We start from the raw sequence: 24,011 nt of genomic DNA, 5'->3' as shown, positions 1-24,011 counted from the left end.
TTTTTTTCAAAATTCTATGCTATGGGATGTCTTTGCACGATATTTAATGCAATTTAAAGGTGTTTTAAGCGTTTTTTTGGACATGTCATTTTTCAACATTTTTGCCATACTATAGCCTTGATTTTTGGGTCATTTTTTGGACATCCCAAAATATGGTGTTTTTGGCTGTTTTTGTCAAAATTCTATGCTATGGGATGTCTTTGCACGATATTTAATGCAGTTTAAAGGTGTTTTAAACAGTTTTTGGGACATGTCCTTTTTCAACATTTTTGCCATACTATAGCCTTGCTTTTTGGGTCATTTTTTCAACATCGCAAAATATGGTGTTTTTGGCTTTCTTTGCAACATTCTATGCTATGGCATGTCTTTGCACGATATTTAATGCAGTTTAAAGGTGTTTTAAGCGTTGTTTGGGACATGTCATTTTTCAACATTTTTGCCATACTATAGCCTTGCTTTTTGGGTCATTTTTTGGACATACCAAAATATGGTGTTTTTGGCTGTTTTTGTCAGAATTCTATGCTATGGCGTGTCTTTGCACAATATTTAATGCAGTTTAAAGGTGTTTTAAGCGTTGTTTGGGACATGTCATTTTTCAACATTTTTGCCATACTATAGCCTTGCTTTTTAGGTCATTTTTTCGACATCACAAAATATGGTGTGTTTGGCTATTTTTTTCAAAATTCTATGCTATGGCATGTCTTTGCACGATATTTAATGCAGTTTAAAGGTGTTTTAAGCGTTGTTTGGGACATGTCATTTTTCAACATTTTTGCCATACTATAGCCTTGCTTTTTGGGTCATTTTTTGGACATCCCAAAATATGGTGTTTTTGGCTATTTTTTGCAAAATTCTATGCTATGGCATGTCTTTGCACAATATTTAATGCAGTTTAAAGGTGTTTTAAGCGTTTTTTTGGACATGTCATTTTTCAACATTTTTGCCATACTATAGCCTTGCTTTTTGGGTCATTTTTTGGACATCCCAAAATATGGTGTTTTTGGCTTTCTTTGCAACATTCTATGCTATGGCATGTCTTTGCACGATATTTAATGCAGTTTTAAGGTGTTTTAAGCTGTTTTTGGGACATGTCATTTTTCAACATTTTTGCCATACTATAGCCTTGCTTTTTGGGTCATTTTTTGGACATCCCAAAATATGGTGTTTTTGGATAGTTTTGCAAAATTCTATGCTATGGGATGTCTTTACACGCTATTTAATGCAGTTTAAAGGTGTTTTAAGCTGTTTTGGGGACATGTCATTTTTCAACATTTTTGCCATACTATAGCCTTGCTTTTTGGGTCATTTTTTGGACATCCCAAAATATGGTGTTTTTGGCTGTTTTTGTCAAAATTCTATGCTATGGGATGTCTTTGCACGATATTTAATGCAGTTTAAAGGTGTTTTAAACAGTTTTTGGGACATGTCATTTTTCAACATTTTTGCCATACTATAGCCTTGCTTTTTGGGTCATTTTTTGGACATCCCAAAATATGGTGTTTTTGGCTTTTTTTGCAACATTCTATGCTATGGCGTGTCTTTGCACGCTATTTAATGCAGTTTAAAGGTGTTTTAAGCGGTTTTTGGGACATGTCATTTTTCAACATTTTTGCCATACTATAGCCTTGCTTTTTGGGTCTTCTTTTGGACATCCGAAAATATGGTCATTTTGGCTTTCTTTGCAAAATTCTATGCTATGGCGTGTCTTTGCACGCTATTTAATGCAGTTTAAAGGTGTTTTAAGCGTTGTTTGGGACATGTCATTTTTCAACATTTTTGCCATACTATAGCCTTGCTTTTTGGGTCATTTTTTGGACATCCCAAAATATGGTGTTTTTGGCTATTTTTTTCAAAATTCTATGCTATGGGATGTCTTTGCACGATATTTAATGCAGTTTAAAGGTGTTTTAAGCTGTTTTTGGGACATGTCATTTTTCAACATTTTTGCCATACTATAGCCTTGCTTTTTGGGTCATTTTTTGGACATCCCAAAATATGGTGTTTTTGGCTTTCTTTGCAACATTCTATGCTATGGCGTGTCTTTGCACGATATTTAATGCAGTTTTAAGGTGTTTTAAGCTGTTTTTGGGACATGTCATTTTTCAACATTTTTGCCATACTATAGCCTTGCTTTTTGGGTCATTTTTTGGACATCCGAAAATATGGTGTTTTTGGATAGTTTTGCAAAATTCTATGCTATGGGATGTCTTTACACGCTATTTAATGCAGTTTAAAGGTGTTTTAAGCTGTTTTTGGGACATGTCATTTTTCAACATTTTTGCCATACTATAGCCTTGCTTTTTGGGTCATTTTTTGGACATACCAAAATATGGTGTTTTTGGCTTTTTTTGCAACATTCTATGCTATGGCATGTCTTTGCACGATATTTAATGCAGTTTAAAGGTGTTTTAAGCTGTTTTTGGGACATGTCATTTTTCAACATTTTTGCCATACTATAGCCTTGCTTTTTGGGTCATTTTTTGGACATCCCAAAATATGGTGTTTTTGGCTTTTTTTGCAACATTCTATGGTATGGCATGTCTTTGCACGCTATTTAATGCAGTTTAAAGGTGTTTTAAGCTGTTTTTGGGACATGTCATTTTTCAACATTTTTGCCATACTATAGCCTTGCTTTTTGGGTCATTTTTTGGACATCCCAAAATATGGTGTTTTTGGCTATTTTTTTCAAAATTCTATGCTATGGGATGTCTTTGCACGATATTTAATGCAGTTTAAAGGTGTTTTAAGCGTTTTTTTTGGACATGTCATTTTTCAACATTTTTGCCATACTATAGCCTTGCTTTTTGGGTCATTTTTTGGACATCCCAAAATATGGTGTTTTTGGCTTTCTTTGCAACATTCTATGCTATGGGATGTCTTTGCACGATATTTAATGCAGTTTTAAGGTGTTTTAAACAGTTTTTGGGACACATCATTTTTTGACATTTTTGCCATACTATAGCCTTGCTTTTTGGGTCATTTTTTGGACATCCCAAAATATGGTGTTTTTGGCCTTTTTTTTCAAAATTCTATGCTATGGGATGTCTTTGCACGATATTTAATGCAGTTTAAAGGTGTTTTAAGCTGTTTTTGGGACATGTCATTTTTCAACATTTTTGCCATACTATAGCCTTGCTTTTTGGGTCATTTTTTGGACATCCCAAAATATGGTGTTTTTGGCTATTTTTTTCAAAATTCTATGCTATGGGATGTCTTTGCACGATATTTAATGCAGTTTAAAGGTGTTTTAAGCTGTTTTTGGGACACATCATTTTTCAACATTTTTGCCATACTATAGCCTTGCTTTTTGGTTGATTTTTCGACATCGCAAAACATGGTGTTTTGGGCTATTTTTGCAAAATTCTATGCTACAGGATGTTTTTATACGCTATTTAATGCAGTTTAAAGGTGTTTTAAACAGTTTTTGGGACATGTCATTTTTCAACATTTTTGCCATACTATAGCCTTGCTTTTTGGGTCATTTTTTGGACATCGCAAAATATGGTGTTTTTGGCTGTTTTTTTCAAAATTCTATGCTATGGCGTGTCTTTGCACGATATTTAATGCAGTTTAAAGGTGTTTTAAGCGTTTTTTTGGACATTTCATTTTTCAACATTTTTGCCATACTATAGCCTTGCTTTTTGAGTCATGTTTTGGACATCCCAAAAGATGGTGTTTTTGGCTATTTTTTTCAAAATTCTATGCTATGGGATGTCTTTGCACGATATTTAATGCAGTTTAAAGGTGTTTTAAGCGTTTTTTTTTGGACATGTCATTTTTCAACATTTTTGCCATACTATAGCCTTGCTTTTTGGGTCATTTTTTGGACATCCCAAAATATGGTCAGTTTGGCTTTCTTTGCAAAATTCTATGCTATGGCGTGTCTTTGCACGATATTTAATGCAGTTTAAAGGTGTTTTAAACAGTTTTTGAGACATGTCCTTTTCAACATTTTTGCCATACTATAGCCTTGCTTTTTGGGTCATTTTTTGGACATCCCAAAATATGGTGTTTTTGGCTATTTTTTTCAAAATTCTATGCTATGGCGTGTCTTTGCACGCTATTTAATGCAGTTTAAAGGCGTTTTAAGCAGTTTTTGGGACATGTCCTTTTCAACATTTTTGCCATACTATAGCCTTGCTTTTTGGGTCATTTTTTGGACATCCCAAAATATGGTGATTTTGGCTTTCTTTGCAACATTCTACGCTGTGGCGTGTCTTTACATGCTATTTAATGCAGTTTAAAGGAGTTTTAAGCGGTTTTTGGGACATGTCCTTTTTTGACATTTTTGCCATACTATAGCCTTGCTTTTTGGGTCATTTTTCAACATCGCAAAATATGGTGTTTTTGGCTATTTTTTTTCAAAATTCTATGCTATGGGATGTCTTTGCACGCTATTTAATGCAGTTTAAAGGTGTTTTAAGCGGTTTTTGGGACATGTCATTTTTCAACATTTTTGCCATACTATAGCCTTGCTTTTTGGGTCATTTTTTGGACATCCCAAAATATGGTGTTTTTGGCTATTTTTTTCAAAATTCTATGCTATGGGATGTCTTTGCACGCTATTTAATGCAGTTTAAAGGCGTTTTAAGCGGTTTTTGGGACATGTCATTTTTCAACATTTTTGCCATACTATAGCCTTGCTTTTTGGGTCATTTTTTGGACATCCCAAAATATGGTGTTTTTGGCTATTTTTTTCAAAATTCTATGCTATGGGATGTCTTTGCACGATATTTAATGCAGTTTAAAGGTGTTTTAAGCTGTTTTTGGGACACATCATTTTTCAACATTTTTGCCATACTATAGCCTTGCTTTTTGGGTCATTTTTTGGACATCCCAAAATATGGTGTTTTTGGCTATTTTTTTTCAAAATTCTATGCTATGGGATGTCTTTGCACGCTATTTAATGCAGTTTAAAGGTGTTTTAAGCGGTTTTTGGGACATGTCATTTTTCAACATTTTTGCCATACTATAGCCTTGCTTTTTGGGTCTTCTTTTGGACATCCGAAAATATGGTGTTTTTGGCTATTTTTGGAAAATTCTATGCTATGGCGTGTCTTTGCACGATATTTAATGCAGTTTCAAGCTGTTTTAAGCAGTTTTTGGGACATGTCCTTTTTCAACATTTTTGCCATACTATAGCCTTGCTTTTTGGGTCATTTTTTGGACATCCCAAAATATGGTGTTTTTGGCTATTTTTTTTCAAAATTCTATGCTATGGCGTGTCTTTGCACGCTATTTAATGCAGTTTAAAGGTGTTTTAAGCGGTTTTTGGGACATGTCATTTTTCAACATTTTTGCCATACTATAGCCTTGCTTTTTGGGTCATTTTTCGACATCACAAAATATGGTGTTTTTTGCTATTTTTTTCAAAATTCTATGCTATGGCATGTCTTTGCACGCTATTTAATGCAGTTCAAAGGTGTTTTAAACAGTTTTTGGGACATGTCATTTTTCAACATTTTTGCCATACTATAGCCTTGCTTTTTGGGTCATTTTTTGGACATCCCAAAATATGGTGTTTTTGGCTATTTTTTTTCAAAATTCTATGCTATGGCGTGTCTTTGCACGATATTTAATGCAGTTTAAAGGTGTTTTAAGCTGTTTTTGGGACATGTCATTTTTCAACATTTTTGCCATACTATAGCCTTGCTTTTTGGGTCATTTTTTGGACATCCCAAAATATGGTGTTTTTGGCTATTTTTGCAAAATTCTATGCTATGGCGTGTCTTTGCACGATATTTAATGCAGTTTTAAGGTGTTTCAAGCTGTTTTTGGGACATGTCATTTTTCAACATTTTTGCCATACTATAGCCTTGCTTTTTGGGTCTTCTTTTGGACATCCGAAAATATGGTGTTTTTGGCTATTTTTGGAAAATTCTATGCTATGGCGTGTCTTTACACGATATTTAATGCAGTTTAATGGTGTTTTAAGCTGTTTTTGGGAGACGTTATTTTTGACATTTTTGCCATACTATAGCCTTGCTTTTTGGGTCATTTTTTGGACATCCCAAAATATGGTGTTTTTGGCTATTTTTTTTCAAAATTCTATGCTATGGGATGTCTTTGCATGATATTTAATGCAGTTTAAAGGTGTTTTAAGCGGTTTTTGGACATGTCATTTTTCGACATTTTTGCCATACTATAGCCTTGCTTTTTGGTTGATTTTTCGACCTCCCAAAATATGGTGTTTTTGGCTATTTTTTTTCAAAATTCTATGCTATGGGATGTCTTTGCACGCTATTTAATGCAGTTTAAAGGTGTTTCAAGCTGTTTTTGGGAGACGTTATTTTTGACATTTTTGCCATACTATAGCCTTGCTTTTTGGGTCATCTTTTGGACATCCGAAAATATGGTGTTTTTGGCTATTTTTTGCAAAATTCTATGCTATGGGATGTCTTTGCACGCTATTTAATGCAGTTTAAAGGTGTTTCAAGCTGTTTTTGGGAGACGTTATTTTTGACATTTTTGCCATACTATAGCCTTGCTTTTTGGGTCATTTTTTGGACATCCCAAAATATGGTGTTTTTGGCTTTTTTTGCAACATTCTATGCTATGGCATGTCTTTGCACGCTATTTAATGCAGTTTAAAGGTGTTTTAAGCGGTTTTTGGGACATGTCATTTTTCAACATTTTTGCCATACTATAGCCTTGCTTTTTGGTTGATTTTTCGACATCCCAAAATATGGCGTTTTTGGCTATTTTTGCAAAATTCTATGCTATGGGATGTCTTTACACTCTATTTAATGCAGTTTAAAGGTGTTTTAAGTGGTTTTTGGGACACGTCATTTTTCAACATTTTTGCCATACTATAGCCTTGCTTTTTGGGTCAATTTTTCGACATCCCAAAATATGGTGTTTTTTGGCTTTTTTAGCAACATTCTATGCTTTGGCGGGTGTTTGCACGATATTTAATGCAGTTTTAAGGTGTTTTATATCTGTTTGGGAGACGTCATTTTTGACATTTTTGCCATATCTGGGCCTGGTGTGCTGCAGTTACTTCTGCTCCTGCAGCCAGCTCCCTCTCTCTCCTCTGGCTGACTCCACAGGCATGCCACGGTTTGGGTTTGGTAATGCTGGTCTAAGTTTTCCCCTTTTGCTATGTTCGCATTTCACAACACCGCCGCACACACCTATTCCACTCCTCCACAGCATTGACATTGCTTATTTCCACATCCTGTCTTGTAAATACTTATTTTGCTTTTTAATTTCTTTTTTGGTTGAATTCATTTAATAAAGTATTGTTTGAACATTTGACATGGTGTTGTCTCCCTTTTTGTTGTGACTGATTAAGCCAAGTCATGACATCTATACTACGACATTTTTGTGCCATTTTGGATTACATACCACAGTATGATGTCGGCCTGTGCAGCAATGCCATCAGCGCGTGGGACAGATGTAGAGGAAGCCATGTTACTGGAAACCGAAGGACGGGTAGAGGACAGGATGCTGGGATGAAACGATTTATGTGAACGACCTGCGAACACAGGAAGAGAAGAAAGCTGAGATGAGTTGAGGAAAGTTAGAGACAGAAGGAGCACGCACAGGGAATAATACAACCTGGTCTCCACTAGAGGGGGCTGATGGCACAGGCAGAGGTCCTGAAGGTGGCGGCAGCCCTGTGACATCATGCACGGAAGGGATTGGCGTTCCCGTTCAGAAAGCGGTGGAGGCGGGAGATGGGATGAGTGACAGTGACGGCTCCTGTGGCTGCTCCATCCCCGATCTTCCAGCCCTGCGGGAGAAGCAGAGGAGAACAGAGACCTATCCGGAGTCGGAGAAATCACAGTCTGCGAGGCCAAGCAGAAATGCCGGCTCGACCGAGGTATGCTAACCTCCGAAGCACGGTGGCAGCGCTCGGAAGCTTGGCCGTCCTCTGGCTGCGTCTCGGCTTGAGTAAGACCGGTGCCAAACAGATCGCCATACAAGTCATCATCGGTTGATGTGCAATTCTGGGTCCATAGTCAGTAGAGGTCAAAGTCAAGTGTAACGGGAGTACGAGTCAGGGTGCTATCGGGCGGTCGGTGAGATGGACAGTCTGTCCCGAGAGATTCGACACAAACAGCGGGAGGTTTACCACGTGCGTAGGTGGATAATTAGACAACACATTCTCACTTTGAAGTTGTCACATGGTGACGGCCCATCAATGACCGTCCAAGTCAACATATGACACAGTAGTTATCTTTGCTGCGTCAACCTTTGACGCGGCACGGCCCCTATGTCCACACAACAGCGTGGACTGTGACGATGGTTAGACTTAGGCACCAAAGTCACGGATGGTCAGGTTTAGGCAAAACAGGCACACGATTGTTTGTGGGACCTTCCTGCCCGCCCGCCCTGCGAATGCATACATTATATTACGTGATCATCCAACTCGTTCAAACCTTGGAATCGAAACGTCCTACATTGATGCAGCAAGGATAACTAAAATGTCATAAGTTGACGTGGAGGGTCACTGACCAACCGATCAACACGTGACGATTTTGGAGTGAGAGCGGGGTGAATTAGAGGCGTCGCCCTGCTCTCAAACCTGTTGTCAAATTCATTTCATTGAAACATTTCAAAACAATGGTTTGAAAAGTATTGAAATGTTCACAAGTTCCAAATTTGCCATCTCTTCAGACAGTTGTTTTTCAGCTGATGTGTTCGTGACTTCCTCTAAAATCATTTTACTGCCGGGGTGACTTGCATCAGCGATGTGCCTGGGTAAATTCAAATCCACGATTTCCTCTGATAGCACTAATCCTGTCTGGAGAAGGCTTAAAGTTTTTAACATCTTTCCCGACGCTGATGAACACGCACCAAGAAGTTTCAAATTCAATTCAAAAACACTTCATTTGTCCCGAGGGGCAGTCTGTAAGGCACGCAGAGCAGTAAGATGAAAAACTAAACGTAACGACAATGACCTAAAGGAAAACACTGATGACGATCGGTGTTCATAGAAGATTATATCTTTATTCATATTCTCTTTACAATATTGAAAACTAAATGAAAAAAAGGGGTATCTTAATAAAATCTCTCACAGAGAAACAACAAGGAAAAACATGGGGAGGCCCACATTAAAAAAAAAAGTCATATTCTGCACAAACAACAATCTACGACACAGATACAGACTGTATGTACAACACGATACCTGCACACGACAAATTCTTTCTGACGGTCACAGTTAAAGCACCAGCGACAGACGGACACATCGACCCACAACATCACACGACTAAGAGACAAATTCTCAGATTTCACAAAATAAGTTTAAAATCTGCATGATGTGGTCACTAAGAACGGATTAAATTTAGAGCAGAAAGACTTTAGTTACTCAGGTTTAAATGTTAGCAGAGATACTTTTAACAGCCTGGGGAAGATGAATTTTCTGGTGATGATATAACCATTTCCCTGATCTTAAAAAAATGTAATTCTCGCTTACAAAATTACCGTACAATGCTCAGACTGAAAACAGGAAAGGCATTCACAAATCTGTGATAGAAAGCTGAATTATTTTGCACTCAGTAAGTCTCATATTATTTGCACGCCTTTCAACGCGTCCTGACTTTTGCTTCCAAACCCCTCATTTCTTTGTCTCCATTTTTCAGAAATCGTGCCAAAGCTCAGTCACAGCTCAGCACGACTGCAGCAAAAACCGCAGCCTAAATATGCATTAATATCTCCAGAGTGTGTGCTTTGATTCGGCTCGTTATGGTGCCAGATGGGAGAGATTTGACAGTTAGGACATTAAGAACGAATGAGAGACGCAGAGACATTTTTCCCCGTGACTGCCTGTCTGAATCGCCCTAATGTCTTTTCCTGCATCGTCCTCGTGTCTTGTTTATCTCCCGCAGCCTCCGGCAGCCGTGTAAAAACCCAGTTGCTTTGATTTTTACATGCATCATCTGCAGCCTCAACACGTTTACACGGAGGCGGCGGCGGTAAACACTGTGCAAACATTCACCCCTCGTTTGCCAAAGCACAAACCGTCCACGCAGCTGGAAAATGTGATTTGTTTTTCAGATCTGATCTCTGAGGCCGCTTATCTGCGCTGGAGTTCACAAACCGCCCGATCGAGGTTTGGTGCTGTTTGGAGAGCCGAATCGCTTGCTGACATTGGTTGCTATAGCGACGGAAGATATGAAAATATCTCATTTGAAACGCAAAGATACGAACCACCCGGAAACGCCGACCAATCAGAGCAGACTGTTCTTTCGCGAGAGGACGGCTTAAAGAGACGGGCGCCAAAACGGATGATTTCAGACGGTGAATGCAGGTGTTTCAACACACAGTGAGAGAGAAATAAAACGTTTCCCGAACATTAAAGCATGGAGGCATGTTCAAGCAGAAACCTTCAATACTGTAGTATTCACAGTACGAGCCTGGAAATGAGCAAACGTTCTCCATTCTCATGCCAGGCTGTCAAATATCGCCGCTTTTTTAACGGCCCTTTGGCGTCTGTGTGATACACTCGAAACACCAAACTCAGTGTCTGGAAAATTGCGGTTTGCTTTAGGCTAAAAAAGAAATTGGTTACTTTAAAAACATTTTTTTTCGAGAATTAAAACATCTGAAATCCCCAAAAACGATTGGTTTCTTTAAAAAAAAAATCAATGAGTAAGTTTCCTTTTTGTAAAAGAAACTTCATTTTTATTTTGATTAATTTCTTTTTCAGTTGCTCACTGTTCGTTGGAACATAACGTGGCGTAAAAGAGTGACGGTGGTAAGATGAGTTCGATGAAGCCCTGATGATCTAACAGACTCTTTGGGTCTTTGGCATCAATATCGCGTGCCGAGGATCGTGACACAGCCGCAGTATTTTTTCGGTATTATTTGACGGCCTGCCGACGAGGACGGGTGCTTTAACTTTCACAATGTACCTAAACAAAATACACAGTCCGCCTGAATGTTTGGCTCCGTAAATTTGAAAGTTTTCTCCACGTCACATCACATATTTATTTTCATATTTTAATGAGGAATTTGGAAGCAAAGTTTCTCATCATTTCTCACATTTATAATTAATCAGATAATCGGCGATCAGCGATTAGAGCTGAAACCAACATTCAAACGTTTGTCAAAAATCTGACAACAGTTCAGTCCCGTCAGTCTGAGTTGTTGCTTTAACGTCTTCATAACAGAAATGATTTTCTATTGTGGCTCTCAACTGTCAAACAGTCGATTTCAGAAAATGCTGGACTCTAATGTTTATTTTATAAATGTTGCATGAGGCAAATAAAAAAAACTCTTGACCAAAAGAAGCTTTTCTTTGATGTGAGTCTTGAATATTTACACCATTTAAAATGGCTGCATGGACGTTTTTTCTTGAACTGCTCCACATTAAGTGTTTTCTTTATGAGCTCGAACACAGACACGAAAACACTGTGATCTAGTTCACACTAATTAAAATTAAAACGCACCAGGAGATGATTCAAAATCTACTGAATGTACACGAGCGGTTTTGCATTGATTCTAAAAACACATCACGACTAACATCGACATTGTCACTTTATGGCTTTTTTTTTCTTTACGAGGATCCAGCCTCCTTCATCAGAACAGACAGCAACAACAAACAACAGCAACTGTAAGCAGATTAAAGAGTTCAATGAAATGTTTATCCTGCGTGAAATGTGCTCAGCGTCAACATCGGGGTCAGCACGACACCGGCTGGTTTTTTTGTCCTTTTCTGCATTTTTGATCAAATAAATTCCACGTGAGCAAAAACACGCAGCAGAGGCTGACAGGATAAACTCTGTTTACCTTTGACACAATGCAAAGCTCTTTATCGAGCTTTCATCAGAAATGAGAAGGTGGTTTTTGTCTGAATGTCACGCCGGCCAATGCCATGACAACGCTGCGCCTGCCTCCTCACATTCAGTCACATCGTACGCAGCATTGTGCACATCGCATCATCAGTGCTGAGCTGAGAGTGATGAGAGATGATTTCAGCTGTTTGCACAAAGCCTCTTCTGAGAGTCACATTCTGGAAAAGTCTTGTGACTGAAGCAGCCCGCAGTCGAGTCAGTAATACTGTTTCACAACCCTAACAAGTTAACGAGTGCTCTCGGCGTCTCAGACAAAGGCGTGAACTTCAGCTGAACTTTCCGCGCGGAGGTAAGCGAGCGGCGCTGAGTTACCCCCGCCTCGTCTGGCACAGCACGACTGCACCGCTTTGAAAAGTCAAACAAATGAAAGACATGTGAAGCATTGTTTCACGCGGCGCTTTCATCTCACGGCGAGCGCCCGCTGAGCCGCCGTTCATTAGATTCAAAGAGTCCCGTCTGAGAGGTGTACACAAAGCTGCCTTCAAACCGAGTAGAACACGGTGTACACGTGTGCTCGCACTGTTCTCAAATACTAAAAAAAAGGACGCAAAAAGTTAAAACATCACCTCCTCACAGCTCCCGTAGTCGCTCTCCACCATGCTCACCCCGTCGTAGCTGCGCTGGTTCTGCCCCGCCGGTCTGGTCTGAGGTTGTGCCGGGTTTGGCGGCTGCGGCGGCGGCGGGCTGGCCTGCTCTGCGTACGACGGCATGGCCACGCTCAGACGCATGCTGAGTCTCTTGTAGCCGGCCGACACGTTGTCCAGGCTGCGGGTGTGCTGCGTCGGGTAGTAGCTGATGGCCGTGTACTCGTTGGGGCACTGGGAGCTCGGCAGAGGGAGGCCGTCTGGACCCAGGAAGTCGTCCAGGTTCTGGTTGCTGTAACAGGGCGGGAGCGGGGCGCGGCGGTCACATCGTTCCAGCGGGAACGGGAAGCCGCCGAATCGAGAGTTTCTGCGCGAGTCCATGGTGGAGGTGGAGTAGGCGTCCTCTACGATGTCGAACTGCGGGAACTCCTGGACCGCCGGGCGGCCGTAGTAATCCGGATCTGCTGGATAGACTGAAGACAGAAAACAAGTAATCAGAGTCATTTGTCCTGATATCAACTTTGGACCCAAAGATTATCTGTTGGTCATCAAATGTTTGTGTTGACCTCAGCTCAGCGTTTAACACATTCACTCCCATGAAGATGACTGAAAAACTTCACAACCTCGGGGCGTCAGAACAACACTCTGCAGCTGGATACTGGACTTCCTCAATGCAGACCCCAGAGAGTCTCGACTGGCAGTCACACCTCCTCTACAATAGTGCTCCACACCGGAGCCCCTCAGGGCTGCGTGCTCGGCCCCTCCTGGTCACACTGCACACCCTGACTGCACTCAGATATTTACTTTATTGTGAAGTATGTGGACGACACCTTCATCGTCCGAATCACAAACAACGATGAGAGTTCATACCGGGAGGAAATCAGCAATCTGTCAGAGCGGCGCCTACTGCTCAACGTCAGCAAAACCAAGAAGCTGATTAAATTTAGAAAGAAGGAGGCAAAGACACACACCTCTGTCTACGTCAGCGGAGCGGAGGTGGAGCAGGTGAACGGCTATAGGTTCCTCTGAATCACCATCACTGAGAACATATCCACCTTAAAAGAGCACAGAAAGGCTCTACGTCCTACAGAAACTTAGGAAGGCTAACTTAAACAATGTTTAAAAAGTGAAACTATGTTTTTACAAAATGACCAAAAAATCCACCTTCTACCTTGACACATAGTGGTGGAGGGAGAATTTACAGGACGGTAAACAGCCGGCGGTCAGCAGGCAGAGAGACCGTGGGGAATAACAGCACGTTTTTTAAATCTAATTCGGTGAATTAAGGATTTAGTTGGACCAAATCAGAGCTGGTGATTTGTTGGAAAATTGGACGTACAAAGTAGATGAAGTCATGTACCGTATACTTTGGTGAAATTTTGGGAAGGTACGAAATTATGAAATATTAACCACCTGTAGTCTTTCATTGTAAATTGAGTATTTTTTGGATTTCAGACGGTTGACTACTTTGGTCTCTATGAACATTTTTCACAAAAAAATTAGGTAAGAGGTTTCAGACTAAAGCCACGTTTAGATGAGAACGGACCTACTAAAAACAGACAAGTCCTTATTTTTTGAAAAAATCTGCAATAATATGATGACATTGTGAAAGCAATCCTTGTGTATGCGGATACACAAAAACAACCGAAAACGCTGTGGCATGCATGCCAGGCCAGAAGTAATGACACACCATAAAAGAGCACTACGCGCTGGCCGTGACGTTCTCACGTTGCTAGTTTCCACGACGACAGAAGGGGTGACGCTTTCTGGAACCCGTTTCTAAAGTTTGCATTTTCAAGCCCCCAAAACGCCGTTGTCATGTGAATTAAAGGCCAAAAAGCAATAAAAATGTACCATTTCATACAAGAAACGCCGTCTAAACGCCCCCGGATTCATGTCTGATCTGCCGAATGAATAATGAATAATTCTGCTGAATAAAAAGCATTTCAGGGAAAATATTTTCCGTCTTTGTTAATCTTCCTGTGTAAAACCTGAGTCCGCACCATCAGAATGAGAGGATTAACAGTCGTTTTAGTCGTGAACGCTGCCACAGAGCGAGATCAGCTCTCAGACTGAACAAACAAAGTCTAAATCAACACTTAATGTCACTGACAGACTAATAAACAGCGGGACGGTTGTGGCGGAGCCGGCGTGCAGGATGGATCTGAGTTGTGGTTTTAAGGAAGCTTTGACTATTTGCATATTAAATCCTTCGCCGTGTGGATGTGAAGTGGTGTGGGTTTCATTAGCGGAGCAGGAGGAGAGGGAGCATCAGAAGAAAGCTCGTGTCCTAAAGTCACCACATTTCCTTTAATTTTGGATCCTGATCCGGACTTCTAATGACTACAGACGAAGAGTAATCCTCGCTTCTGTGGATCAACAGAATTACAATCAACTAACATTAAGACAATTCAAGGGCGGCCTTGATGATAAGCTCCTCTGGCTCTTTCTGCATCCCTCTGTGTGCTCTTAACATTTTATCACTTTAATAATTTTCCCTGAAACTAATCTCCAGCTAAGTCGCCAACCTTGAAACACTCATCATGTCCTCCTCCGTGTGCGAATAAGAAGTTACGCCCAGCAGACTTTTAAAGCCAATGCGGGGCAGGTGTTTTTCTGAGCGCGATGGCGAAGGACTCGGAGTGTTGATGACCTTGCGGTGACTCATGCTCGAGTTATTTCGCCTTTCAGAGCGTTATCTGCACGCTCGACATTGTGCTGCGTGAACTGGATCACTCAGAGTCGTGTGAAAGGTTTACATCAGCATTGTTCAACGCCCGAAAGCAGTAACCACGCTGCTGTCACTCTGACCTACATTTCAGCATTAATGCAGCTGCTGTCAGAGAGGCTGCGGCACCAGTTAGCAGCCGCCTGTGCTGTCAGTCCATCAGTGAGTCTGTTTCACAGTTTTTCATTATTTTAACATATTTATTTGTTATTTTACCTCGTGCTGTTATCTTGTCATTTACTTTATTTACAGTTTGAGTGTTTTTATCTTTTATTATTACTATTATAATAATCAATAAAAAATGACAAAGAATCAGGGCCATGTCAGAGAAAATCAATTTCCAGAATAATATATTATTCGTACACAATATTACAAGATTAAACTTGGAGTGTTGAGTACATTTTTACTTTTTTGTACTCGCTGAAATGTGTTTCCCCTGAAAAATTAAATGATGTGACAGAATTATTGTCATTTTTTAAGCTTTTTTAGCAGGTCTTTTTTTGTTGTTGTCTCTGTTTTACTTTATTTTTTCCCTTTTTTTTATTAGAAAACATTTCAGGTAATTTTCCTATACTTTTTAATAATTTCTTGCTAATTTTTGGGCTAATTTCTTCTGTCATTTCTCATTGATTTCTTCGCATCTTTTTTAAGGAAATCAAGCCAATTGTCTCAAGTTTCAAAGGGTTAATATTTTCCAAACAAGTTCAATTATTATATTATTCATTTACATGATACAGAAATGTTCTTTTTTGTTTTTTTCTGATAGGCGTAAGAGTCGACTGTGGGACTGCATTTAGCCATTATGAGGTTTGGACTTTTGCTGGGGGGAATTTCGGAAACTGTCCCTCTCTGCGCTGTAATTGAGCGGCTGCGTCCTGCTGCGCTGCAGCTGAGCTCGTGCTGGCGACTGACAGGAAACGCCCCACAGCGCCGAAAAAGACTCAGAGGCAAAAAATATGAAAACAAAAAATGAGGATTCTCGAGGATTACCATTTCAAATTCTCACCCTTCATCCCCCAAAATCTCAAACTAACAAGGCAGACGCATTACACCGTTTGTTCAGACAAAACGACATGAAAAAAAAAGCCTCCTGCTGTCACTCGAGTTACTGAGAATAATAAACAGACTGCAGCTGCTTCGACGGAGAGACGAAGTTACAGAGACAGAGAAAGTGGGAGGGAAAAAGATGAAAAACAAGAGAATACTTAAATGGAGGACAGGAAATAAGTCCGAGAGGTGGAAGACAAGAAAAACACGACAAAATGAAGGAGTGAGGGACAAACACATTTGTCTTTCACAAGCTTTTAAACCTTTGACACGAGAGCAAGTCTGTTCGATTTCTTTCAAAAACATGGAGGAAAAAAGGAAACAGCAGCTCTGCATGAGTCCCATAAAAAATCGTAAAACGTGACCTGAAAATAAGCTTTAAAAAAGCGCACAAGAGAGAAAACTGTCATTAGAAAGTTAGGAAATAACTATGGGAAAATATCAAGAAAATCACATTACAACTTGGGTTACAGAAAAAACAATTTCCTTTTCCAAAAAACTTGCTGGCAAAAATGTATTTATTTAATATATCTAATACATTTATTATGTAACATAATTTCAAATAAGAATGTATTTTAATGATAAATATAGTTTTCTGTACATTTTTTTTCTTATTTTTCAATATTTTTCTGATAATTCCTTTTTTTTAAACTAATTTTTAGGGGATTTTCTTGTCATCTTTTACTAATTTCTTGCAGTCTGTAGAATATTTCTGGCTTTTTCCCCAAGGTTTCAAAGATCAAATATCTTGTGAAAGGCGTCTGAACGAGCACAAAAAAAACAGATGTCACTCCAGGTTTCAAAGGGTTAAAGAGAGGCCGACGAGATGAGAAGAAAAGGAGGAAGACAAAGTGAGAGACGGAGGAGGAGATGAGCATCTGCGCAATGACGAAGATGTTTGGAGGCTGAAGAGATGAAAAGCTGACGGCGACTTTAGATTTAATGGACATCAGAGGGTTCAGCTGCTCGTGTTATTTCCACTTTGCACAGTTCGATAAATAGTTAAAAACAAAAGCTGCTTTTTCTGTTCTCCCGCTGCAGAGGACAGAGGAGTCGGATCAGTGACGCGCAGACGGAGGAACTTCAAGGATGGGTTCAGCTTTTTAATGCACGACGAACAGTTTGCTGCCATCTTTTCTCCTCTGCAGTCTGAGAATCTCAAAACTGTTTTTTTTCTGATCGTTCCTTTAAATACGTTTTGAAATTTAAACCGTCACTTTTCTTGAGCAGCTTTCTGACACCTTTCTAAAGTACGTATTCCTTTGTAACCAAATCGATGTGATTTCTTTGAAAAACACGAGTGAAAAAGGCAACAAGCAGCTTGGTATGAAATGATCCACAAACTGCCAGAAATTAGATTTAGAAAATTATTTTTTTTAAAAAAAAGAAGGGGGGAAATGTCTCAGGGAAAAAGAAAAAACTATATTCATAGTTATTCTAATGATATATTTGAAATTATATTAAGGAATTGTCTTTGTTTCTATTTCTTTTTTTTTCATTCTTTTTTTAAAACTAAGTTTCAAGTACTTTTTTACCGATTTCTCGCTCATTTTTGGGTCATTTTTTCTTTCATTGCTCATTGCCTTCTACCCATCGTTGTTTTTTAAGAAAGCCAGTTTGCTCAGGTTTGAAAGGGTTAAATCCTAGAAATGTTCCAACATCACAGAAACGTCCGAAAATCCTAGAAAACGTCCTAAAATCCTGGAAACGTGTTTGGACCTGCTGCGTTTGGCCCGACTCAAAGCAGGCTGAGTCTTTGTACTAAAATATCGGCTTCGCTCGTCACACTCCGAGGTCGTTCATTCAGTCATAAATGCTTCGTCATAATTTAATCATCTCGGCATCTGAGAGCCATAAATCGCCTGATGATGTCTGACGGTTTGATGGGGCTCTGTGATTGGACGCTTCATCACAGTTTCAATAATAGTGATAATGACCGAAGGTGAACGTTTTCTATTAAGTCTGCTTTCATTAAGAATAAAATAAGAATTTATCACCAGTTTTGGGCTTCGTGGACTCACAGAACGTGTCAGGTTTTGTCAAAAGCCGTAAAAAAAATAAAATTATTTATTAACGAGGTCACGGGGCGAAACAGAAGCTCGGCGTCGAGGATAACAAGTACACGAATGTGTCCTTTATTCTGATGATAAGGTCACGCAGATGAATGACCTGCCAGGACGGCGTTGCCTGGGGAGCGCCGGCATGACGAACGCCTGATCTGCCTCTCTTCATCTGTCTGCACAACACAGCAACGCAGCATATTGATCCGTGGCATGAAGGGAAAATACTGCTGCACACAAAAGGAGAGAGACGGAGAGAGAGGACGACAGAATAACAAAAGAGCAGAGAGAAACCCAGTGAGTGTGACAGAAGGAGCGAGAACGAGACGAACAGACCAGAGAGAGACGGAGGGAGGGAGAGATGAAAAGAGGGAGAGGTAAAGAGAGGGAGGGGAGGCTGCAAACGACAACGAGAGAAAAGAACTATGAGACAGCGAGCCTCGTGCAGGAATACTTTTGTATTCTTCTTCGTTTTCTAAAACCACAGATACTCAACTCGAGGCCGGACGCAGCAGCACCAAACATCTCAGGACAGTTCTCATATTTTAGGATGTTTGAAGGTTTAAAGGACATTTTTAGGATTTTAGGAAGTTTCTAGGATTTTAGGATGTCTTAAGGATTTGGGCCATTTTTACGATTTAAGCACATTTTCAGGATTTCAGAATATTTTTTGGATTTCTTTCTTTTGGTTTTAGGACATTTTTAGGATTCTAGCAAGTTTCTGAAACTTAAGCCCATTTTTTGGACTTTAGGAATTTGCTAGGATTTGGAGACATTTCTCTGATATTAGGACATTTTTAGGATTTAAGCATATTTTCAGGATTTTGGGCCATTTCAAGGATTTTAGGACATTTCTCGAATATTATGACCTTTGTAGGACATTTGTAGTATTTTAGGACATTAGTGTCTTATCTGGGACCTCTGTCCTGGGGGTATGTTAAACCCTTCTTAGTTTCTCTGTCAGAGTTTTGCTTGTAGAAGTGTTGCATGGCGGATTCAGAGAAACCTCCTGATTGCCCAAACTTCCATAAATTTCTCGCTTTAACATTTTTAATTCCACCTGTTCGCAAGTGTGTTCAAGAGATTTGGTAATTAGCGAAAAAAGGCCCCAAACTGCAGCATAAAGCGATTTACCTCACGAGTAACAAGAAACCACCGAGTGAGGCTGCGGACATCTCATACATTTAAGGTGGACGTTTAAGGCTCGGCAGGACGGACGGCCCTGAGGGAAATTAAAATGCCAAGTCGGTAACAACAAGTCTGGCTGCTGAAAAACTCACCTATTAAAAACAATTCTTAAAAAAAAAAGCTAGGGAAACATAAAGAGAACCGCGTCTAATTAATTTTACATAATCATTAATAATCAATTTTTAAACTTTTTCTTTGTTTCTCTACTTTCCAACTTTTGTTCTTTTCTTTGTTTTCGGGTTTGCTGATTTCTGGTCATATCTTTCTAAGTTCACTGTATTCTTCTCATGTTGTTGAAATAAATCAAGCCAATATGCTCCGATTTCAAAGGGTTAATATTCTTTTTTCCGCTGGGTGCGTTCATTTGGTTTGGGAAGCACATATTTAAAGACAAATCTGTTCGTGTGAGGGGTTCCTGCACGTGACTCAGAAAAGGGAAATAAAAGCGAGCAACAGAAAAGATGAGTGGGAGTGAGAAACACGAGAAAGAAAGGACACAAAGAGAGAGAAAACAAAAGGAGGGAGAGAAAAGGAGCCGTGCAGAGCGTGAGGGAGTGAGGACGGACAATAAAGGAGAATATTATAGAAAACAGGGTAAGACACGAATATAAAGAGTCTTATACGAGAGATGAAAAGCAGAAATCTTTGTTATTTCTGGACGTTATCGCGTCCAATCGGCCGCATCTATGAATGTTTCATCTCCCGCGGTTTAATCAGCGCCGCGTGTTGACAGACGACCTGCCGCCTCTCCCATGATGCACCGCTCCCCGCATGACAATTACAGTCTTATTTACAGTGACCTTGAATAACTGAATCCGTTCGGCCCGTTTTGACCTTTTGAGTTACGGCGTGGCTTCGCAGCGTCACACAGAGCGACGGCTGATCAGCCTCACAGTTCATTAACGTTTTTTTTTTCTCTGAGTGACTCTGCTGCTGGAAGATTATTTTTATTTATTTTAATTATTTTTATTTTATGACAGAACTGCTGTGTTGTGTCTCAGTTACAGAAGTCTCTCGTTCCCTGTCAGTTTTTGTATTAATTTGAATTATTTTTCTTGTTTTCAAAGCATTTAAAATTAGATTATTTTAGCACTTTTTTAAGGCCATTTTTGTTTGTTTTTGTTTTGTTTGTTTTTTTTGTTTGTTTTTTTTTTTTTTTTACATTTTTTAAATTATTTTCAGCTGATTTTTAAAAACTGTTTATTAATGATGGCAATTTCAGCACCAAAGACCGAACTGTTTCGAAACACTTCGCCATTCCCGATTTCTGCTTGGAGTTCAAATACAAAACAAGAATTTTAAAATTATACTTTACATGGTTTCAAAACAATGCACTGAAAGTACTGACACGTTTTAAAGTTTCCAGTGTGCATGCAATATCTCAGGAGAGGCCTGTCAGGATTTTTTTCAGATTTGACACAAACGTCCACTTGGCCTCAAGAATGAACTGATTCAAATTTTGGCTGTCAAAGGTCGAGGCCTTGTCCCTGTCTCATTCTCATGAATGTGATTTCTCTATAAGACCTCAGGGGGAATTTTCTCTAATTTGGCACAAACGTCCACTTGGGCTCAACTAAATAATTAATTAGCTAATTATGAAAACAACTCACACGAATATCTAATATGATAAAAAGTTGATATATTTTATATCCTTGACTGATTCAGGGAGACACACAACTGTGAGCTGATAATTCTCGTTAATTTCATTTTGTATTTTTTTTAATTAGTTATATTTAGTTGTTTAATCTTGTTTTTATTTCACTGTTTTACTGTTATTAGAGCTTCATTACTTTTTAATCATTTTTATTGTCTCTCATGCATTGTTTATGAATTGTCAAATTGTTTTTGTCTTTATGGTTGTTTTTTGGGATCCACACTCGCTCCGTCTCATTATGGGCTCATCTTAGAGGAACTCAGGAGTCCACAAACCACTTGGTGACGTCACGGCGGCTTCGTCCATTTATTTATGACAAACACACACAAACACGCACCTTCGTAGTCCATGTCCCAGTGGTTCTTCCTGATGGAGTCGTTGTCGGAGCTGGACGGCGGTCTGGCGGGGAGGTTCGGGGCCACACTGCACACCACCGGCCCCTGAGTCTTTGGAGAGGAAACCCCGTCCCCTGAAATGATCTGGCTGCGTGGGCGGAGCGACCTGAAGGGCGTGTGGTCGAGGTTGTTGGTGGGACCGATCAGCGAGCTCATCTCGATGGGGTTCACTTCCTGGTTGTCGGCTTTGAGGCTCTTGGACAAACTGTGCTGGAAATATCTGCGGAGGTGAAGAGATGTTTTCAGGAGTCACACTTGTTTTTACCAAAACTTTTCCAGGACTTTCCAGGACTTTGAGGCAAATTTTAAAGACCAAACATTCTCTGAAATGACCATCGATAAAAATATCATTTTTTAAAAATATATGTATGATTAAAAAAAAGACAACACTCAGAATAGGATTAAAACTGAATATTCAAATATAATTTAGGGACTGTTCATTATTTATGAGGGGATGGGAAGGTGAAAAAATGGGTGGCATGTCAAATCATTTCTGAAGCACCAGGCAGGAATTTATGTTTTTTATTTTGGTGTTAGCGGGGCATACTACTTTAAATGGATGCATTTTATATTTATTTAATTGACATTTTAAAGAAAAACATGCAGGTTTTTAAGGCACTTTTTTAAAAATAAAATTTGGCTTTTTTTGGGGCAACTTTTGAAGAAAACATTTTGGCTTTTTTTTTTTTAAATTCTGGGCGGATTTTTAAAAATACTTTTTTAATTCTATTTTTTTCTTTAGAAGATTTTGAGCAATTTTTAAATAAAACATCTTTTTGGGTATTTTTCAATAAAAAATTGCCAATTTTTTGTGGCAACTTTTGAAGAAAATATTTTATCAATATTTGTTCTTCAAAACCTTTTATCTTTTTATTTTTTAAAGAAAACATTTTGGCGAATTTCTTTTTTGTTGTTGCAATTTTTTAATAAATTATTATGCCATTTTTTTTTTCTTTAAAAATGCCTTGCAAACATGCGCTTGATTTCTTCAAATATGACTAAAATGTTACTGTTCATCACAACCAGAAACACACACACACACACACACACACACACACACACACACACAAACACACACACACTACATTTTCAATGGTCATTTAACACATCATGTGTTATTATATACAAGTTTATGAAACAGATTTCCATGACTTTTCCTAAACTTGCAGGGTATATTTAGTTCCAAAACTTTTCCAGGCCTTGAAATTGCTTTTTGCTGCCATGATTTTTGATGACCATGTGAACCCTGAATGTTGGCTTCAGTTAAATATTAATCTTTGCGGCGGTTCCACACATTTCTGCCTCCTTCAGTGAGCAGCGTCTGTTTGTCAGAGTGTGTTTTGTTGTTTTGGACAGAAACAGATGACGATGCACTAACACAGATCACCGTGTCTGTGTGTGTGTGTGTGTGTGTGTGTGTGTGTGTGTGTGTGTCTGCTGGTTTTGCTCTCTGGCGACTGACAATCGATTAGTCCAACTGTAACTACATGTCTGGGATGTTGGAGGCAAATGTAAAGAAGTTTTGAAAATTGGGGAGCAGATCGATTTTCATGCTGCTGTGTTGGAAGTGAAGCGTCTTCCCCGGAGAGAGAACGAGTTTCCTCTGACATCCCTGTTCTACTTCACAGCTGAATAATTTAGGAAATTCTGCTTGTGATGGAATCAAACGCTCCTCCAGGTTTCATAACAAAACAAGGTGCAACAAATCTGCAGATTTGTTTTTTGTGCTGCTGGAAAAGAGTTTAACACTTTGTTGGTGTGACGATGGATGAACAGCATTTGGACAATCTGGTGTTGCTTCGTTTGTCTTAAAACTGGACTGACGGGATATTTTGAGGATTTTTTAACCTTATTTTACGCACAAACATGTTTTCTCACCCGTTGGAATCCTGCACACAGACAGGCTTTTTCTTCTTGTGCTGGACGTAACGTTTCCTGATGCAAACGAAGATGCCGACCAAGAGGAGCACGCCGAGCACGGTGACACTGATCTCCATGATCTCCATGTATCCAATCATCGGAGACACCTGACGGATAAACACAACAACAGATGGATCGAGATTAATTTAAGAGACCCTTAAAACACTTAGTATCTCGTGATGCTTAAACTGAATTAAAAAAGCACATAAATGAATGATTTGTGGCTGACCTGAGGCAGCGGGTCGCAGTGGATGGAGCCGTCAGTGACTTTACAGTCGAAGCCTCCGGGACACGGATTGGGCGAACAGACTTCGATCTGATTGTGACACCTGCAGGAGGACAGGACGTCGGATTTAGGAGATTTGAAGACGACAGGAATTATTTTTTTTTCACATGCTGTAGTTTTGTAGTGTGCATGTTTGCATTCATACATTCATCATCTGCACTTGAAACCTGGATCGACATCACTGTTTTTGTGTCTTCAGGTGCTTTTCACAAGTATTTTAACCTTTGAACTCTGACCAAAGAGGTTTGATTTCTTCAGAAAACTGTGAAAAAGTCAGTGTGCAACTTTGAAAAAAAAAAAAGCTACACAAAATGAAAAAGAAATAATAAAAAAAAAAATTATGTAGGT

General features: G+C 39.4%; 1 protein-coding gene and 1 long non-coding RNA gene across 4 annotated transcripts in view; one reads left to right on the top strand and one right to left on the bottom strand.

Moving 5' to 3' along the window:
• LOC148188813 (uncharacterized) overlaps positions 1-21,453 on the top strand; it is a 68,717-nt gene extending 47,264 nt beyond the window's left edge. Inside the window, exon 4 of one of the 2 annotated variants that reach the window (XR_015777169.1) lies at positions 21,316-21,453. This is a non-coding gene — a long non-coding RNA (uncharacterized LOC148188813). Of the gene's footprint in view, positions 1-17,201; positions 19,529-21,315 lie in introns of those variants that run through there. The other variant, XR_015777168.1, reaches the window with a different exon arrangement.
• Positions 8,936-24,011, bottom strand: part of fat2 (FAT atypical cadherin 2) — a 165,811-nt gene continuing 150,735 nt past the window's right edge. For both annotated transcript variants that reach the window (XM_088080717.1, XM_042492869.2), the window contains 4 exons: positions 23,607-23,706; positions 23,336-23,484; positions 21,400-21,677; positions 8,936-12,858 (listed from right to left, as the gene is read on the bottom strand). In XM_088080717.1, coding sequence (XP_087936843.1) covers positions 12,356-12,858; positions 21,400-21,677; positions 23,336-23,484; positions 23,607-23,706 — 1,030 coding nt within the window. In that variant the 3' untranslated portion in view covers positions 8,936-12,355. The remainder of the gene's footprint in view (positions 12,859-21,399; positions 21,678-23,335; positions 23,485-23,606; positions 23,707-24,011) is intronic.

This window comes from Plectropomus leopardus, chromosome 8 (genome assembly GCF_026936395.1).
Source record: "Plectropomus leopardus strain MGB_pleo_1.0 chromosome 8, ASM2693639v1, whole genome shotgun sequence".
Lineage (NCBI taxonomy): Eukaryota > Metazoa > Chordata > Actinopteri > Perciformes > Serranidae > Plectropomus > Plectropomus leopardus.
This window is presented reverse-complemented; position numbering and strand designations above follow the sequence as displayed.